Source organism: Macaca nemestrina, chromosome 9 (assembly GCF_043159975.1).
Source record: "Macaca nemestrina isolate mMacNem1 chromosome 9, mMacNem.hap1, whole genome shotgun sequence".
NCBI lineage: Eukaryota > Metazoa > Chordata > Mammalia > Primates > Cercopithecidae > Macaca > Macaca nemestrina.
In genome coordinates, this window is record NC_092133.1 from 37,946,893 (window position 1) to 37,968,016 (window position 21,124).

The 21,124-nt window shown below is 41.3% G+C and overlaps 1 protein-coding gene across 1 annotated transcript in view; it reads right to left on the minus strand.

Moving 5' to 3' along the window:
* LOC105478478 (protein CC2D2B) overlaps positions 1-21,124 on the minus strand; it is a 264,293-nt gene that overhangs the window by 180,354 nt on the left and 62,815 nt on the right. The window contains 5 exon segments of the mRNA XM_071069392.1: positions 1,874-2,134; positions 4,104-4,343; positions 5,078-5,237; positions 7,218-7,368; positions 9,885-10,002. Of these exon segments, the coding sequence (XP_070925493.1) occupies positions 1,874-2,134; positions 4,104-4,343; positions 5,078-5,237; positions 7,218-7,368; positions 9,885-10,002 (930 nt within the window).

Consider the following 21,124-nt stretch of genomic DNA (forward strand, 5'->3'; position numbering starts at 1 on the left):
ACAGTTCATAAGAAGCCAGAAGCAGAATCAGATCTGATTAGGACAGTGCCTATGTTCTCTTCATAGAGCTTTGTCTTGGGCCAGACCAGGTGACCTTGGGAGAAACTCTCTTGCTGGGGTCCTGGAGGGGAGGAGCTGAACCTCCCTTCTCACATGCTGAGCTGTTTTCTTAAAAGGGAGAAAGCATGAAAGCAGGCAAAAGCCTTGTTTCTCTGAATATCTTGAATGAATAAATGAGATAATATACATAGAGTGCTTAGTCAATAATTGGCATTTGACAGATGGTAGCTAATTTTTCAATATGCTACTAAACTATGATTATAATAATGCTTAGCCTCTGGGACCAAAATATGAAATTTGAAGACTGAGTCGATTAAGAGGCATCTCTTCTGCCTCTGCTCAAATATTTTATCTTATTCTGGCGTTATTAAGAAAATAAGGAATTTGGAGCTAGGATTCAAATAATCCCCCAACTCTTCAAAACATAATGACAATGATGTTATCTTCAATGTTTCTTTGGGATTTCCTGAGTTTCTACTTCCTAAATGTCTTTATAGAGGAAAACCCTCAGCCGTGTCATCTAACTGCTGCTCCTCCTCCTGACATTTGAGAAGCCACCTATGGCAGACTGTTTAACAGGTGCATACCCCATAGCTAGCCCCCTTCTTCCTCGCTTATGAAGTCCTGATTTTACCCAAGTAGAGGAAAGCAATATGCTCAAAAAAGACTCTTCAAGTGATAAACAATAATTTGTCTAAACTAACCATATTGATCCATTTCTCTTTAGCACAGATTGGTTTAGAGTATATATTTCACCAAGTTCTGGCCAGCAGGATCTGAAAAGATGTCAGTTGGCACTTCCGCAAAATGTGTGTGCAAGAGATGTGTGCAAGGAAAACCTTAAACGTCTCTCCTGCTTTTGCTTTGCATGTGAAAGAAAATATGATGCTTGGATGTCTGATTCCAAAATGGTGGCATGGAAGCAAGCTGGCTTCATGCTCCCCAACCACAGAAAACCAGAAACAAATGTACAGCACTGAGATGATCACCAGCAATATCCCAGAAATCAAATATGAAGATGAGACAGTTCCCAGGGCCACAAAGAAGTGAAAAAACTCCAAGCAGATGGGAAGAGAATCAAACTTTCACAGGCATGTCACCTCTCCTCCCATTCTGCCTGGCACCAAGCTTGTGAAAAATTTCCCCCAAACTCACAATTTCTACACTGGAAAAAGTGAGATCAAGGTGGACAATCAGCTTCCCCACCATCCTGGGTTCCCTAGCAGGAAACCTGTCCTTGTCTTAACCCGCAGTAAGCATCGTGACATCCTGAAGAGAGAAACATCCCTGGGGACAGGCAGAGACAAGGGAGAGGCAGATTTAGCATCCCCAGCCCTGGGAACTCTGCTATGTCACTTGGCCAAAGGAGATAGCAAATCAGAGTGGCTGTTCTGTGGCTGTAGGAGGTCTGTCCCACAAGGTCTCCTGGGCACAACCCCCTAGTCAGTTTTCCCACACTGCTGGGGCTAACCTCTTTGGGACCTCCCCCATTCTGGAAAGGCAGTACTCCTATTGTTGACTAGAATGGAGATGAACCTGGGCTCAAGGTGCTGCCTAGAGCCAAAAAGGAAGCAGTGACCTAGTGATATGGTGCTTGGAGCAGTAACATACCTTAATACAAAAAGATCACAAAGATAGTGGAAAAAGCTGATCCCAAGTTCTGACATAGTTGAGCTGAAGAACCAACCCCTAATCATCTACTTCAAGACATTATGTAAGAAAAAAATACATCCTATTATTTAAATCCTTTGTAGGCACATATTCTATAACTTGTAAACAAGACATCCTATACCTCATCATTTCACAAACTTACCCCAAAATCCCCCTGGAGTGGTGGCAAGAAAATCCCATTGAAGGCACACTGGGAGTAAGGGCAGTAACTGGTGTTGAAGAGCTCCAGGACGCTTTGATGGCATTGTTGATAGTTTCCAATACCCTGGATTTCAAACTGCTGGAATGGAAGAGTCATCTCAAATCTCTTGGTGCAGGGGGTCTTGTAAAGGTCACTTACGTTCACTACCTTCTTATATCCGGGATGAAAGCATGGGTCCCTGAGAATTTCGTTACTTGCAACCTGAATGGAAAAATCACTTGAAAGCATCATGTGTGAACGCTTTGGATACAAAAGGCACAGTCTGACTTAATCAATATGTAGGCACTGTACAACATCCCACCACTTGTTATTGGCATCAACATGGCCTGCCCTGCCTTTTTCACCCTTAGGAATAAATGTGACAAATGGATTTGTGTAACAGGCGCCAGAAGTGGTATCAGATATAAATGTATTTGACTATTCAAAGAATGCTGATATAGTTAAAACTGGGCCCAGAAATGCCATTAGTTTGAAATGTCCCTGAGTGCTTAGTCCTAATCATCTAGGTCAGGAGCAGATTCATAAGGAAACTCTCAAGGTTGTCAAAAATTTGGGCCTGGGGGTAGTTCTCCAGCAGTCTACATAATGACAGGGATGTCATTATGGACCAAGCCTCCCTCCAAGGAGAGAATCAGAAACTCCCAGATACTTTTACATCATTTAAGCCAATAGTATGAAAATTTTTTTAATTAGTTTTTTAAAATTCTTTATTTTTTAAATTCTTTTCTTCAAGCATTCTCCTATCCAAGAAAAAAAAAAATATATATATATATATATGTATTTTTGAGACGGAGTCTTGCTCTGTCACCCAGGCTGGAGTGCAATGTCACAATCTCAGCTCACTGCAACCTCAGCCTCCCAGGTTTAAGCAATTCTCCTGCCTCAGCCTCCTTACTAGCTGGGATTACAGGTGTTTGCCACCACACCCAGCTAATTTTTTGTATTTTTAGTAGAGACGGGGTGTTGCCATGTTGGTCAGGCTGGTCTCAAATTCCGGACCTCAAGTGATCCACCTGCCTCGGCCTCCCAAAGTGCTGGGATTACAGGCGTGAGCCACCACGCTTGGCCCAATAAAAATAATTTCTAATCCACAACCTACTAGAGAAGAAAGGAGGCTGCTGTGGATAAGAAGCTTAATGGAGCTTTGAGGCTCAGTGAATGTCTCTCAGCGCCCCCTACTCCCAGGACCATCTTATTGATAGTGGTTTTGAAAACAAGAGAGAATGCTTTGGAGGAGAGCAGAGAACTGGTTATCCTTTCAGTGGAGACAGGGAATAGCTGGATGTGACATCCTGGCTTTGTGTTTACTTGTCAGGGTGTGCCTGGTACTCACATGATGCTGAGTATGTTTAACTTTTTTTTTCTTTTTTTTTTTTTTTTTCTTTTTTTTTTTGAGACAGAGTCTCACTCTGTGGCCCAGGCTGCAGTGCAGTGGCACAATCTTGGCTCACTGCAACCTCCGCCTCCCAGTTCAAGTGATTCTCCTGACTCAGCCTCCCAAGTAGCTGGGATTATAGGCATGTGCCACCATGCCCAGCTAATTTTTTTTTTTTTTTGTATTTTTAATAGAGATGGGGTTTCACCATGTTGGCCAGGCTGGTCTCCAATTCCTGACCTCAAGTGATCCACCCGCCTCGGCCTCCCAAAGTGTGTTTAACTTTTCTTGTCTTCAAAATGCAGAAAGCATCTGGGGACAAGATGACAAGATTTGAAGTGCCAATTGATACATTTTGTGCTTTTCCTGAAGTGTTTTTTGTTTCCTTCTCCTCTCCAGGTCATTTCTAACAACTCTGTTTTATTGTAGTTTGTAGGATAAAGAGCTTTAAAAAGTGGTCTAAAAGAGATTATAAATTGCAACTCCCCCTCCAACACACAATATTCTACCACATAATTTTCATTATCAACCCCATGAGGGTGAGAAATTATTTCCTGAGAGAAGATCTCAATTATGTCCATGGAGATAACGCAGTAAACAAACATGGGAGGTGATGTCTGGTTGAAACAATTTATAGGGGTCGACCAGATGTAGTTCAATATCCTGCCTAAAAAGGTTTGGAAAGTACAATAACCAAGTTCAGACAAACTACTGAATTTGAAAGAGAAAACAACAGGATGTGGGGGCTGGAGGCACAGATGTGAGGAGAGCAGGTCTGGATTGAGTTATACTTGCCTGAATGTCCTTGGCCAGTTTCTGCCAGAGTGCCTGATCCTTCCCATAGCACAAGAAGCTATGCGTGTAGACATTGTAGTCCTTGCCATAGAGGCGAAATTGCAGAGCATTATCTGGGGACTCAGTAGTCTGGTTTTGGGGTACAAAAGTGATTTGTGTAGAGGCTCCCCCAAGGTCCAAAGCTCCAAAGGTTTCCTGATTATTGGTTTCATACGGGACTATGCTGAACCACCTCGTTTTCTGAAAGACAGTACAGTTACCAGTGCTAGAAGTCTCTGGACACTCTGCTTTTCATACTATCTATTGGAGTCAGGGATTTCCTAAGGCAAAGAAACAGGTGCATAAAGATGAGGCAAAGCTCACTAGAGGCTCCTGATCTACAACAGATTATCAGCAAGAAAAGAGGGGCTTCAAAGACATAGCTCAGACTGCCAGACATAGAAGCAGTGTAACTAGTGTTTACAAACAAGAGGTCTGAGGCCAGACACATTCAAGTTCAAATTCTCGCTCAGTCACTTGTTAGTTGTACAGCCATGGGCAGAATAATTACCCTCTCTAGACATCGATATGGGGCTCTAAAATGGGGATGATGTAGTACCTCATACTGTTCTAAGGATGAAATCAGAGAAAACATGAAAAGTGCTGAGCACAGCACGAGACACATTGCAGAAGGCAAATGTTAGCTATTCTAATTTTTAATGATACATTTTTAATTTCCTTTATGCCTCCCTAAGGCAAACACATGTCTTCCTTATTCTCCCAATAGAAGGTCTTGTAAGAAAATTACACCTCTAGTGACCCTTACAAATGTGACAGTAAATTCATTCATCCATCCATCCATGCATCCATCCATCCATGCATCCATCCATCCAGCATTCATTCATTCATTCTGGCTAGTGACCCAAGTACTGCCTGAGATAGCAATGGCATTGGCCTCCAGAGAGCCACCTCCATGGATGCTGTGAGATATTCACCTGACTGAATTTGCCCAGCAGATAGTTGATAGTAATCCAGCCATAGGCACCTTCCTCTTGGCCGGTAATGATCCTGGCACCCTGGAAGTCAAAGGGGTAGTTGCTGAGGCTCCTCTCCACCACATCCAGAACCCTGTCTGCCAACTCTTCACTTTCCATCCTGTACAAAGGAAGAGCTGAGGTTATCATTTTTGCTTTAATAATTACATTACCCATTTCAGCTATAGCATCCACACACTGCTACTAAGAAGTGAATCATAATACACTGGAATAAATGGAGAGATGGGGATCTTCGCATATGTCTGTCCAAGGAACCCTTCTTTTGGATGAGGCAGAATTAATCTTTTGTTTATCTCTCTCCAAATCCACATCCTTCCAATCCTTTCATAGGTTGGTTTTCCTTAAAAATACCATTTTTGTTCTGAAGTTCCCTGGCTCAAAAAGTTATTAAAGGCTCTTACAATTACCGTAGTGGTGATAGCTGGGTATGGTTTGATGACCATACCTGAAGCTGCTGTGTGCTGTATTAGCTACTGTGGGTGGCTCGTAGCTGGTTACATGGCCAGACTCTGCTCCAGGTTTTTAATTAGGGTTCTAGTAGAAACCAGGTGGCAAATGACCTGGAATAGACATCCAAACTCCTCTGCTGCCAGCCTGGGAAAAATCTTCCCCATATTGTAACTCAGTTCTTGGGTCTGTTTGAGACTTTGAGACCTGAAGAAGGAATCTTCCAGGGTTGTCTTAATGAAGATGGGATGTAATTGCTTCCAAGATCTAGGCTACGCAACACTGGGAGTCTCTGAGCGAGAGGATGCTACCTTCTAGCTGGCGTTAGGCCCCTGTCATCTCTCATCTAAATGGCTTCCACACCTGCTAACTGCCTTCCTTTTATCCCCAGCTTTTCTCCCCTCCAATCTATCTTCTCTACCAGTGTCACGAGTTGTGTAGTGTCTTTTAATGGCTTCCTACTTTCTCTAAGATAAACTCCAAACTTCCTAGCATGGCCCATGGGGCACTTTGTGACCTGGACCCTTCCTTTTCAGAATCCCACTCAGAATCCTGGCTCCACCACTTCCCAGGTGTGTGACCTTGGGTGAGTTACTTCACATTTGTAAGCCACAGCTTCTGTATCTTGTTAACAATAATTAATTTCATAGAGTTGTTATGACGGTTCAATTAAGTGCTTAGCGCAGTGCTAAGAACATAGGAAGGGCTCAATAAATATGAGCTGCTACTATTATCATCATTATTATTTTACACTACTCACTTCTATCTAGGCAGGACTACTTACAGTCCTCTGAATATGCGTCTCACACTTCCCTACCTTTGCACATCTGGTAGAACACAAGCTCCATGAAGTCAGAGACTTTGTCCTGTTCACTGTTGTATCCTAAGTACTTAGAACAGTGCCGGACATATAATAGGAGCTGAATAAACATCAGTTACTGAATGCATGCTGTCTGCTCTGCTGATAAAGCCATTCCCCGATCCTCAAACTCATTTTTCATGATTCAGTTCAGGCATCCCTTCCTCTAAGTTTTCCTGACCTCCTCTCACCCTGGGCAGGGCCAAATGTGCTCCCATAGCAGCTCTGAGCACTTCTCTATTAAAACACTGATCACCCTGCATTGAAACTGATTTCCTTGAGGGTTGAGTTTTCATATTCTGGATAAAGCAGGCTTTACATGCTGAATGAATGAACAAGTGAACAAATAATTCACACAGGTATCAAGTGATATAAAGATGTGCTAGTTGTGAATATTTATGACATGGGATGTCTATGAGTCTCCTCTTATCCTCTTCCTCCTAGATATTGAGTAGCTAAGTCTGTAGCCCCAAACCCCAGAGTATACGGGCCTAGTCTTTCTCTCCCTGTGCCCCATCCCTCTTGAATTCCCCATAGGGAGATGCACAAGGGGGCTTTTTTTTTTTTTTTTTTAAACATACATAAAATCCTATCCCTATATATGCTAAGAGTTTGGACATTTTATTCACTTACTGAAATTTCCTTTCTTAGGTATGGACTTGGGTGTGTAGAACTTGGGGTATTAGGGAGTGTGGCCCTCTCCCATAACTTCAGAGGCTCTTTCACTGCCACGCCTAACTCCCAGATACTCTTGGTCCCTACATGCTGCTATACCTGAGCAACCGCATGCCTGCCGTGGCTCCCAGGTAAACAGGTGTCTCTTGGTGCTGGGACCTTGGAATCACTTCCCTAGCTCTTTCCATGCAATCAGTCAGGTAAATGCCTATTTCATTTACTTTCTGAACATATTTTGAGATTCCAGGACCTAGGAAAAGATGTAGAAGATAACAATCTTTTAAAAAAAATTATAAAACATACCTTAACAGTAGTAGATCAAAATATGGTGTTTTGAAAAAAATACAAGAAAACAATTTCCTGATGTACTATACATTAGGTTATTGTACTTAGAGGGTAATTCACTGGACCTAGCCTTGAGAGGATTTAATTTCCAAACTTTAAGTTGGGTCTGGCCAGTGTTCAATAATTCTGCCACTGGATGGCGCAATTTCATATTCAATTGCATAACGTTCTCAGACTTTAATAGGAATCTTATAGATAGCTACTCCATTAGCTGCTTTTTGATATTTCCTCCACAACATTGTAATTAATGACACTAGTTCCTAAAAGACCTAAAGATGACACTTAGAATAAAAATTAAGCAGCAGACAAATTGGCTTTTACTGAAAAGATGAAAGCTGCTACTAACTAGCTATCTGATCCTGGCCAGCACCTTAAAGTTTCTGAGGTGGAGCTGCTTCCTATTACAAGAAAGAGAAACAGAATCTACATCTCCTCGGTGACTTTTCCAGTCTGATATCCTGCCTCCCTAGCAAAACTGTTTTTCCAGTTTGAGAGCAAAACTGACTGTTGCTATGGAGGATTAGAGCCAAGATTCCTTAAGATTTTTGAAGTTATAACAACACTTTCATCTCACATTAAGATAAACATCTACACTATCAGTGCTTCATAGCAGAGTAATTGCTTTAAAGATAATTATTTAAATAAGTTATCCAGATCATTCACAGGTTTTCAAACAGCCTAATAACCATGAGAAAATCAGCTCTAAGTTACCAGCTAATTGTTCTGATTCAGAAAATTTGTGTTCAATATTTGATTAACTAGAGAACTCTCTCTTTTGAGAGGGAAAAATCCTGCATTTGTTAGGCCAAACGCTCATGGGTTAAGTCTCAGAAGAAAGGTATCTTCTAGATTTTTTTTTTTTTTTTGAGTCGGAGTCTTGCTCTGTTGCCCAGGCTGGAGTGTAGTGGCGCAATCTCGGCTCACTGCTACCTCTGCCTCCCAGGTTCAAGCGATTCTCCTGCCTCAGCCTCCTTAGTAGCTGGGACTACTGGCCACGCACCACCATGCCCAGCTAATTTTTTTGTATTTTTAGTAGATACAGGGTTTTACCCTGTTAGCCAGGATGGTCTCCATCTCCTGACCTTCTGATCTGCCCACCTCAGCCTCCCAAAGTGCTGGGATTATAGGCATGAGCCACCATGCCCGGCCCTTAAAATAACTTTTAAAAATGGAAGGCAGTGGGTTAAATAAAAGCCAATAAAATGAGGGATTTGGGCTTTAAGAAAGGCTAGAAGTACTGTCTCAGTATTGATGGAGCCAAAGTCTCAGTACTGATGGGCTACTGGGTAGAATGACTTGCTCTCTTGGAAATATCTCCTCTCTACTACTTTCTTGATAAACTATGAAAATTAGTGGATTCCATAGCCTATCAAACTAAAAATCAATTATCTTCTAGGATGTAGGCTATCGGTCTGACTAAAAATAAACAGTGGGTTCCCAGCTCAAAAGGCTAAGAGAGAGAAAAGTCAGAGAGATTGTGGTACAATGGTGCATGGGGGGGGTACTGGGTAAAGGGAGTGAAAGCGGAATGTCAACCACTCTAACTTATATTATGACCTTAAAAGAAAAAAATTATTGATATATAATCCAGCAGCTCAGAGTAGCAGGAAGCCTAGAGTGTAATTAGGGAACCTAGATTCTTGTCTCAATTCTGTTGCTACTTTCAAGGCACTAATCCTCCAGGTTTTTGTTTCCTTCTCTGTGAAACAAAATTTAAACGATCTGTAAGTTCCTTTTCCCAGCCCTAAGAACCTATAATTTGGTCTTTCCTCCCTAAACAGAGGCTGAAAGCTTTGAAAAATGTCTTCCAAGCTGTAGATCAGGGTATAAAGATTAAGAGAGCAATATCTGAACCAGCCGGATCGGCATCACCTAGGAACTTCTTAGAAATACAAATTCGCAGGCCTCATTCCAGATCTGCTGACTCAGAAACTCTAGGGGATGGGGCCCATCATCTGTGTTTTTGACAAGCTCAAGCAGTTTCAAGTTTGAGAAGCACTGGCTAAGATGTAGACTTGAAGTTAGGCAGAACTTGGTTTGAACCGCAGCCCCATCACTTACTAGCTTGAGTAACAAACAAGTGGTATAACCTCTGTCAACCTCAGTGCCCCATTTTTCAAAAATTAGTATAATAATACATGAAGTAACACATGTTCAGTACTAAGTACATAGCATGCAGAAGTGTTCTGTTGATGGGAGCTACTATTAATTATATTTATGTGTGTTTATTCTTAGGGTTTGATCATTAAGGACTGATTTCAATATGATTTATGTAACGATAACATAACAGCAGCTGCACTGTGTTCTTCACTTGGCTTCCTATGCTTGGGGCTCCTTTTTCTCTTCTGTTCTACTGGCCATACACCTCTCATGTTCTTATGCCCCACTGTCGGCCTCCCCTTCCCTTGGTCTTCATCTTACCTTTAACCCTGCATTCTTCTACTTGATGCACCACCCCTGTGTCATTCTCCTTTTCTGCTGGCCACTTATAGATGTATAAACTTGTGTGAGAAGAACCCGCATCCAGCACAATCCCATACTGAAAGCAAAACAGACCAAAAACTTATCAGTATCACATCACTCATCTCCATATTAGGCTTGCAAGAGAAAGGACTGGAATTTTCAAAAACATGAGGAGAAAGCATTTGAGAGGAACATTGAGGAGATGGCACTGGAGTCACTCCGATCACAAAATCTACCAGGATACCAACCCTGCTAGAATGGGGCTTTTCATGCTGGTTGCATGTTAGAAATATTCAGACCTTATGCAGAACAGGGCCCAAGAAGCAGTATTGTTTAGAAGCTTCTTAGGTGATTCTCATGTGCAGCCAAGATTCAGAACCACATGCTGAAGTAGCTGAGACACTGTGGAAGGAATAGAAAGCCATTAATCTATAGTCCCCAAATTTGTCTACACATTGGAATCATACGGGAATCACCTGGAAAGCTTCAGTGGCTACTGATGCTTGTGTCCTAGACCCAGATATTGTGATCTAATTGATCTGGTATGTGTCCTGGGCTTTGAAATTTTTATAAGGTCCCACATGATTCTAATGTGCAGGTAAGTTTGGGAACCACTGAGTTACTCCATTGAGTGCCAGTAAGACATAATAAATATCTTCATCTAATTTTAGTTCAATAAATGCAGAGTTTGTTTTAAGGAGAGATGTAAAAAACAGTAAATGCACTCACTTTTAAATTATGAATACAACTGTAAAATTGTATTTAATATATTTTAAAATATATGTACTTAAACTTCATGTTTTTGGCTTTACGAGTAGGGGGAGATGAAAAGAAGAAAAAAGGAGGAAAGAAAGTCAGCAGAAAAGAAGGATAGATGACAGCAGGAGAAAGAACTAGATGATCAGAAGAGAAAGAACAAGTCACCATGTCATATTTCACGAGTGCACTAAATGTACCAGGCAGGTATTGTATGAATCAACCTGTATGAACTATCCAACTAAACTCTCAGAACAGTGCTATAGAGCAGGTACTATTTTTACCCCTTCTATATAGGTGAGAAACTAAAGTATGAAGAGGTTCAGTAATTTCCTCAAGATACACAGCTGATAGGTGACAGAGCCTGGACTTGAATCAAAGTCAGACTCAAGACTTTATATCTAGAAACACAGAAGCAAGGGCTGGGCAATAATTTTCAAATTGGTGCCCCCTTTTAAGGACATGAAATGAGGGGTAGCTACAGTGAAGTGTGCAAATATTAGGCATACACCTCAATAAATTTTTGTATATGTGCACATCCGTATAACCACCGCCCAGATCAAGATACAAAACACATTCTAACCCTCACAAGGCTTCCCGGTGCCCTTCTCAGTCAGTTACCACTGTCTTAACTTCTCCCATCATGTATGAGTTCTGCCTGTTTCTGAACTGCGATGCATGAACTCACATAGTATGCCTCCTTTATGTCTAACTTCTTTCACTTTACATTATGTAAGATGAACTCAAACTGTGTGTATCAGTAGATCATCTTTTCCATCACTGCAGAGTATTTCATTATATGGATATACTATATTTTTATCCATTCAACTGTTGATGGACATTCGGATTATTTCCAGTTTGGGGCTACTGGAAATACAGCCACCAGAAACATTCATGTGCATTTCATTTTGTTGAAATAAGTTCTCATTTCTTTGGGGGTATTTACCCAGGAGTAAACTGCTCAATGCCCATTTTAATAAACTGATAGTCATCTTTGGTTACATCCCTGAGCTTATTCAGGATTAAAAAATGCCATGATTGAGTAATGACATCTGACATGAACTTGGGAGAAGAGCATGATGGCACATGTGCTTTTTAATCTTCCTTAGAGAAGAAACATAGAGGGAAGTAAATGGGGAAGCAAAAGGAAGAGAAACAGGAGACGCTTCTGAAATGTGAGCCAATGACTCTTGTCACATGGCTGCTTATTTAAGCTGCGGACCTCAAAATGTGGTCTGCCACTTTAAAAATGCTTAATTTAGCCGTGTGTGTGTGTGTGTGTGTGGTGTGTATATGTGAATCTCCCTACATATATAAGTTAGGTTGTATGAACAGAAGCAGTGGTCTGGAAAGAGGAACAGTAGAAATGACCTTGTTTGGTTCGTGGAGACACCAATGTGTGGGCCCCAGTGAAGACCTGAAAATGTAGGTGGCAACAGGTATATATATCACCTGCTATGAATCTAAGAGACTCCAGGGAGAAAAGAGACAAGAAATAGGTTTAAGAGACCTCCCTGGACCACTGGGAAAAGCTAAAAGTAGAGCCTATTGAGTGTCAAACCCTATTCCATTTCACTAGACCAGGGAGTATCACCGTGCAGACCTTGTGAGGACCCTTGACCTGCCATCACCTCCACAGTGTTCTCTTCCTAGTTACACACAGTGGGGATTCCCTCCAGTAATTAGCATTATGCCTTTAGAAAGAAAAGGGCCTGTAAGCTTTGGGCACAGCAAGGAAGCAAGCTGGACAGACTCCTCTACAGCTAGGCCTGCAGTGAAAGGAATCCAAGAAATGGCTTAGGTGGTGGCCACTGTGGGCAGAGAGGAACACTGACTGAGGTCTGGGGCCACTGGACCCGTGAGAAACCTCCCAGAGTGGAGAAAAAGGCTCAGGAATTACATGGCAGAAAATTCTGTTGTTCCCTAACAGGGCCCCTGATTGCTTCCTGCCAGAAAATGTTCCAACCACAGCAGCATATGACAAACACTGGCAAGGTATAAGCAGCAAGCAGCCTTTATCTGGGATCAGGACATTTTATTCTAACATTGTTGATATGAAAGTCATTCTTCCCATAGAGCCAAAGAACCAGGCTTGCTTTTGTCAGCTTGTTTTCTCTAAGGCCTTACACAGTGAGGTAGTTGAGAAACAAAAGCTTTTACTACGTCACATTTGATAAGTGTTTGAGAAGGGGGTAAAGCATATTTTAATGCAGAAATTGAGGACATTTCATCTTGTGTACACAGTACACTAGCACGCTAACCTGTGCAACTGTGCTAAACATTTTGTCTTCTGAAATGGCTTGCAGAATAAAAAACTGGCATTGTTTGCTGCTTGAGAGACAGATAAAGCTTGACTGAAAGTTCAATTTGAGCATTTGGGGAGTTTGCCTTTCTTTGTTACAATGTCCATCAGGGCCCAGGTAGCCACAACGTTTTGTTCTCTTTCCACCACACTAGCATTTTCCAATGCATGTTCCAGAGAGTACGAGGCCTACAAGGGCTTCAGTAAATAAAGCTTCCCAGAAGTTTGGAGAATGTTCATGTTCTCTCTGCCTCCTAGGCTCACAAGCCCATTAGCTAGTGAATGTCTCAAAGTCTAGCAGTGGAGAAACCCAACATTTCTCTGTAGCTCATATTTAAATATTTCCAAAAGTCCCTATGAGTATATCCTTTAAAGAAAACAGCAAGATTTGGGTGGTAAGGAAGAGATCTGACACTCCCTCAGGATTATTTCAATATTATTTTCTATTTTAAGAGTACTAAAAGTTTCTTAAATATCACTCATAAAATGAAGTATAAAAAAGATGTTTAAGATTCTACCAATTAGATATCACTTTTATTTTTATTTATTTCCTTCCAAGTCTTTTTTGAATGCATAGTATTGCCCAAAGAAATTGTAGAATTAGAAAAAAAAACTATTCTAAACTTCATATAGAACCAAAAAAGAGCCCAAATAGCCAAGGCAATCCTAAGCAAAAAGGATAAAGCCAGAGGCATCACATAACCTAACTTTAAACCACAAAGCTATGATAACTAAAACAGCATGATATTAGTACAGAAATAGATACATAGATCAATGGAACAGAAGAGAGACCCTGAAATAAAGCCACACACTTAAAACTAACTGATCTTTGACAAAGCTGACAAAAATAAACAATGGGAAAAGGACTCCCTATTTAAAAAATTGTGGTGGGAAAATTGGCTAACCATATACAGAAGTATGAAACTAGACCCCTACGTCTAACCATATACAAAAATTAACTCAAGGTGGAATAAACACATAAGTGTAAAACCCTCAAACTATAAAAGTCATAAAAGAAAACATAGGAAATACCCTTCCAGACATTGGCCTCAGTAAAGAATTTATGACTAAGTCCTCAAAAGCAAATGCAGTGAAAACAAAAATTGACAATTGGGACCTAATTAAACTAAAGAGCTTCTGCACAGCAAAAGAAACCAGTGACAGAGTAAACACACAACCTACAGAATGGGAAAAAATATTTTCCAACTGTGTATCCAACAAAGGACTAATATTCAGAATCTATAAGGAACTCAAACAACTCAACAAGAAAAAAATAAATAACCCCATTAAAAAGTGGGCCAAAGACATAAATAAACACTTCTCAAGAGAAGACATACAAGTGACCAATACACTTTTGAAAAAATGTTCATCATCACTGGTCATCAGAGACATGAATGTTAAAACCACAATGAGATACCATTTTGTACCAGTCAGAATGGCTATTAAGAAGTTAGAAAATAACAGATGCTGGCAAGATTGTGCATACAAGGGAATGCTTACACACTGTTGGTGGGAATGCAAATTTATTCAGCCCTGTGAAAAGAAGGTTAGAGATTTCTCAAAGAACTAAAAATAGAATTGCCATTTGACCCAGCAATTCCATTACTAGGTATATACCCAAAGGAAAACAAATTATTCTACCAAAAAGACACTTGCACTTGTAAATTTATCATGGTACTATTCATAATAGCAAAGACATGGAATCAACTCAGGAGTCCATCAATGATGAATTGTATAAAGGAAACATGGTACATATGCACCATGGAATACTATACAGCCATAAAAAAGAATGAAATCATGTCCTTTGCAGCAACATAAATGCAGCTGGAGGCCATTACCCTAGGCGAATTAACACAGGAACAGAAAACCAAATACTGTATATTCTTATAAGTGGAAGCTAAACGTTGGTTACACATGAACACAAAGACGGGAACAATAAACATTGGGGATTCCGAAAGAGGGGAGGTAGGGAGGAGGTCAAAGGTTGAAAAACTACCTATCAGGTTCTATGTTCACTACTTGGGTGACAGGATCATTAGAAGCCCAAACCTCAGCATCATGCAATATACCCATGAAACAAATCTGTGCATGTGCCCCATGAGTCTAAAAATAATTTAAATTTTAAAATTTTTAAAGTTGTATATTATTTTTATACAGTTGTAATTTTACTGTGCATACAATTTTGTTCTAAGCTGGCTTTTGATTATGCACATAATGCATGATCAACCTAGCTCACGAAGATCATAACCGAATGAAGGTCGGTTATGATCTTCATGAGCTAGGTTGCATGAACAGAAGTGGTGGTCCAGAAAGAGGAACAGTAGAAGTGACCTTGCTTGGTTCATAGAAACACCAATGCAGGGGCCTTGGTGAAGACCTGGAAATGTAGGCGCAACAGACCCTAAGCTCACTGAGACTGGAGGCCACATAGAAGTAGGGCAGATCTCTCCTTAGGATGGAAACAATTCTACCTACACAAATGTCATATAGTTCCAGGCTTCTGGGTAAGTCTCTTTAGAAGCAGAAAGAAAGAGAAACTAGAGCATCAGTCAGCCTGCTTCCTGGCTCCACAGAAGTAGAATATTTCACCCTCTTCTCATTCAGAAAATGGTGGAACTGGCCTGCTTGCAGTTGCCCATAGGTCTCATGGCTTCTGCTCCAGGGCCTTTACCCAGAAAGCCCTTCATTTGACATCTCAGCCTTCTCTGACCTCCTGAGTTTAGATCCTACCCTCCTGATCAGAATGCCTGTATTTTCCCTCTAAAGACAGTACTGGTTACATGGTATAATTTATGCAGCTATTTGATTAATATCTATCTTTCTTATTAGCTTGTAAGCTACATGAGGGCAGGTCTACTTTGTTTACCACAGTATATACAGCATCCATGACGGTATATCCTACTATACATTAGGCACAAAGAAAGAATTCAACAGATAATTATTGAATCAAATGGATAAATGAGGGGGTTGGAACTGGATGGTTCCTAAATTCCTTCCAGCCCTAAAAGAGTTTAATTTTCATTGTCTAATATAAAGTAGTACCATTGGAGTTGTCCTACACCTTCCCCAAAAAGCCCATAAGACAGATGCTATGGTTTGACTGTTTTCCCCTCCAAAACTCATGTGTTGAAAACTTCATCACCAATGCATCAGCATCAGGAGGTGAGCCCTAGTGGGAGGTATTTAGGTATTCAAGCGCTCTGCCCTCTTAAATGGATTAATGCCACAGTTAAATGAGGTTTGGGGAGTGAGTTTGCTATCTCCTACTCTTTTGCCATGTGAGGAACAGCATTCCTCCCTCCAGAGGATGCAGAGTTCAAGGCATCATCTTGGAAGCAGAGACCAGGCCCTTACCAGACACCAAGCCTGCCAGCACCTTGATCTTGGGCTTCATGGCCTCCAGAACTGTGAGACAATTAATTTCTGTTCTTTATATTGATAAATTACCAAGTTTGTCGCATTCTGTTACAGCCACACAAAACAGACTAAGACATCTGGTAACACAGACAAGTGTGATCATTAACTTCTCATGGTCCCTTCAGACGCAGTGTGTCTTCAAAAACTTTCTTAAAAGTTCCTGTAGCTTTAATGGTAACTTCAGCAGCCTCATCAGTCTGTCTCAGTGAACTTGGGTTTATATACAAAGTTTATAATTTTGAGTAAGACTCTAGTACTCTATAAACAAACCAGACAGCAGAGATGCTAGCAGGGCCTATAAACATTTAGAGACCATTTTCTTCCTTTCCTTTTTCTTTAATTAGAGTTACTAGATCTTTAATACAAACCACAGTTCTGTTATTATTTTATTTTTAAATTGCTGTAAAACATACATAACATAAAAGTTACCATGTCACTATTTTTAAGTGCAGGTTTATGGTATTAAGGATATTCACATTGTGCAACCACCATCTATCTGCAGATGTTGCTTTTTAAAACACACATTAAAATCCAATAGAGTAAAAAGAATACAAATATTTTCCAAGAGTATTTGAGGTTGGAAATCAGAGCAAATCTTTCCAAAGTCTCCATAAAAAGATAAAATCACAAATGCTTTAACTAAGAACAGCACTTTTATAAAGCAGATGCATGAAGAAAGGTCATTACCCTTTAACAGAAGTTGGAAATCCTGCAGAGTACTGGTTCAGTGACCACGACACACTAATAGCTAAGGGTCTTCCACAGCACATCTCTTCATTAAAGCAGGTAGTCTCCATTGAGGACCTCTGATGTGCTCATCACTCTGACAATTAAGTCACTTGTATTATTCCATTTAATTCTCACAACCATCTTCTAAGTAGGTACTATTACTATCTTGCTTTTACACAGAAGGGGAGGCATAGAGAGAATTTTTTTGCCCAAAGTCTCAACTAGGAAAGTAGCATATCTGGAATTAAAATCAAAGTGGTCTGGTCCCCAAGCCTGCATTCACAGAAGAGGCAGCGTTCAATGAAGGGTAGTTGTTTGGTATTGGGTCAGTCTGGTGCTTGTGTGACAGAGACTCAGTGTGTGCCAAAATGTGGAATGTTTGTGCTAAAAGGAATATCTGACAATCACTAACTGCCACTGTTCAGTGATGAGTAGACAAGGAAGTGGGGAACCAAGCAGACGTCAAAGCTACCTCCCCACCTAGGTCCACCAGAACAAAGGTGCTTTCCCAGGGGAAGCCTTGGGTACAGCTAATGGCTCTTCAGTTCATTAAGGCTATATTTTGTTTTGTTTTGTTTTGTTTTTTTAAGTTATCATTGTGTCTCACAGGCAGTGGTTCATAGACTTCAGTGGCATGAGAATTCCCCAGGATGCCTGCTAACACATGTAGCTTCTGAGGCCCTGCACTCTGGAGGTTCAAACTGAGAAGTCTCTGAGGGTAAGAGTGGGCAACTAGGATCTCTAGAGAACTCTGAGACAGAGGTCTCTTTCCCACACTGACATTGCCTGGCTACCAGGCTGGTCCTGGGCTCTTCACATACAAGGAGGGAGCAGTTTTATCTGTTCAAGGTGCTTACTCTATTCAGTCAGCAAATTTCTCTGGAGCAACTATCCAAATCAGTTGTGCTGGCTGTAATTTAACATTTATTTTATGATTATTTGATTAATGATTATCTCCCTCATTAGACTATAAGTTCAACAAGGGTATAATAACTTTGCCCATCTTGCTTACTAATATATGCCAGGGCCTACAATAGAGTTGATGTTCAATGACTATTTGTTAAATGGATGAATGGAGTCAATGAATAAATAAAATGCACACAAAGACAAATGAAATCCATTCCCTGTCCTCAATGTGCTTATAACCTTTTAGGTAGCTGGGCAAGTAAACATATCAGAACAATAAAGAGTTCTTGCTGTGTTATGCCACATGTGGCCCAGGCATGAGGCCACCACCTCCCCAGCAGGGCTGAACCCAAACTAGGTCAGGCAGGAAGATGACAAGACTGGATCATCAGCAGGGGTGGGCTGACCTGAAATGGACTACACAAGGGCAAATCAAATGGGGAACAGTGGGAATAAAATAAAGATAACTGTCAATTTGTCACTAAGGCAGGTAAGCTGCAAAAATGGTAAGACATGAGTTATCAATCACTGAGTGTCTGCAGCGGGCAGGCCTTCTGCTCTGCACTCACATTTGCATGTACTTTATTTCACTGAATTCTCACAGTAATCTTACAAGAGAAGAATCATCAGCTGCATCATACAAGTGGAGAAACTAAGGCTTAGAGACGTTAACTCCTGTGACCCTAAGAGCAGAGCGAAGATTCAAATCCAAGGCACTGTGAGTCCATGGCCCATGTTGTGTTGTACTCTAGGCAGGCAGAATAATGATCCCTGCAAGAGGACAGGGATAACAAATTAAAGAGGAAGTGAGTACAGGACAGCTGAAAGTCTTTCTATGTATGAAGTTGCACCAAGAGAGGCTTGTGGCCACCACTGTCTTTAAACGGAGGCATTCGGAGTTTTTCTCTCAGCATTTACTGTCCCAAGGTACCTGTTCCATCTTAATTTTAAAAGGTCCTCAAAGGAATTTTGTCACGAAAATCTGGTCAACCCAAGTGTCTTTCACATTATCCCCTCCCCTCACCCCACAGACAATGCCTTAATTCTGGCCTCACCTGCCTTGCCTAGACCATGGCAGGAGCATGCTGACTGGTCTCTCCTCCTCTAATCTGCTCTGCAGCCAAAAGGAATCTTGGGAACACAAATCTGGGCATCATTTCCTTGTATGAAACCCTTCAAAGCAGTGGTCTTCAATAAAAACTACTCATTAGAATCACATGGAAGATTTTAAAACATATCAGTCCCTGGGCTTTTTTGTTTCATTTTGTTTCGTTTTTTGAGACAGAGTCTCGCTCTGTCGCCCAGGCTGAAGTGCAGTGGTGTGATCTCGGCTCACTGCAACCTCTGCCTCCTAGGTTCAAGTGATTCTCCTGCCTCAGCCTCCTGAGTAGCTGGGATTACAGGCACCTGACAACACGCCCGGCTAATTTTTGTATTTTTACTAAAGACATGGGTTTCACCATATTGGCCAGGCTGGTCTTGAACTCCTGACCTCAAGTGATTTGCCCGCCTCAGCCTCCCAAAGTGCTGGGATTACAGGCATGGGCCACCGCGCCCAGTGATCTACAATATTTTGAATAATTTTTATTTAACTTTAACCTCCAAAGATGGTTTAATTGACCTGAGATGGGGCCCAGCCATATTTTTGAAAAGCTCCCCAGGTGCTTCTAATATGGATCCAAGCTTGAACACCACTGCAGTTTAATGGATGAGATGCCCACTTGTAAGCCAGAAATACTAAGTTCAGACTTGGACCTCCTCTTCCACCACTCCTTCCTGCCCCCATATTCAACAATCTAACCATACTGAGCTGCTGATCCCTAATGCTAACTAACCCACCCTTGTGATAACTCAATCCATTTATCCATGAATGGATTAATCCATTCATAAGGTCAGAGCCCTCATGATCCACTACCTCTTAAAGGCCCTGCCTCTTAATACTATTATACTGGGGATTAAGTTTCAACATGAGTTTTGGAGGGATCAAACATTCAAGCCATAGTACTCAAGACTCAGCTCCAAGGCTACCTTCTCTGTGAAGTCTCCATGTAATCAGGCACAACTAGCGGCTTCTTTCTCTGGGCTTCCACAGCACTGTCTCTGTATGAATATATCTCTATTGTATTAAAATTATGTGTACAAAGAACCCTCACCTCCACAAAAAGCAGGAGGTGCAATGATACTTCAGATACTTCCTGTGGCCATTTTACATCTTGGCCAACTTTTTACTCCAGCCCCAGCAGTATCTCCTTATCTCTCTATTTTTGCCCAGGAGCTTCTCTCCTGCTGCCTAGGTTGTCACCTGTGGTACCCACATGGCCCCTCTGACACACGTGCAAACCTGGAAGTGACAGGGACTCAACACCGGATGGGAGCAACCCTTGACCAACAGGTGATGAGAACCAGGGGATAAATGCCCAGGGCAGACAATTCTAAAGTTCACTCTCCACAGCTCTTCAGAGGGTCCCTGGGAGGATCAAGCCTCAGTTGCCCAACATGGTAATTTGCTCCTCTCTTTCCCTTCTTCCTTGTTTCCTTGGAATCACTTCCCAAAATAAACATCCTGCATGCAATTTCTGTTAATAGGATGTGTTGTTTGGAAAAACTCATTAAGACAAATGAAAAGAACATTAGTCTTTGGATCAGAAAACTGAATTCTAGTTTTAGCTCCCCCTCTGCCTTGGGTGAGAGAACATCTAAGGCTTTGATTTTGTTATCTATAAAATGGGGATGGCCATTAATGGGTATATAGCCAAAGGATTATAAATCATGCTGCTATAAAGACACATGCACACGTATGTTTATTGCAGCACTATTCACAATAGCAAAGACTTGGAACCAACCCAAATGTCCATCAATGATAGACTGGATTAAGAAAATGTGGCACATTTACAACATGGAATACTATGCAGTCATAAAATAGAGGAGTTCATGTCCTTTGTAGGGACATGGATAAAGCTGGAAACCATCATTCTGAGCAAACTATCGCAAGGACAGAAAACCAAACACCGCATGTTCTCACTCATAGGTGGCAACTGAACAATGAGAACACTTGGACACAGGGTAGGGAACACCACACACCGGGGCC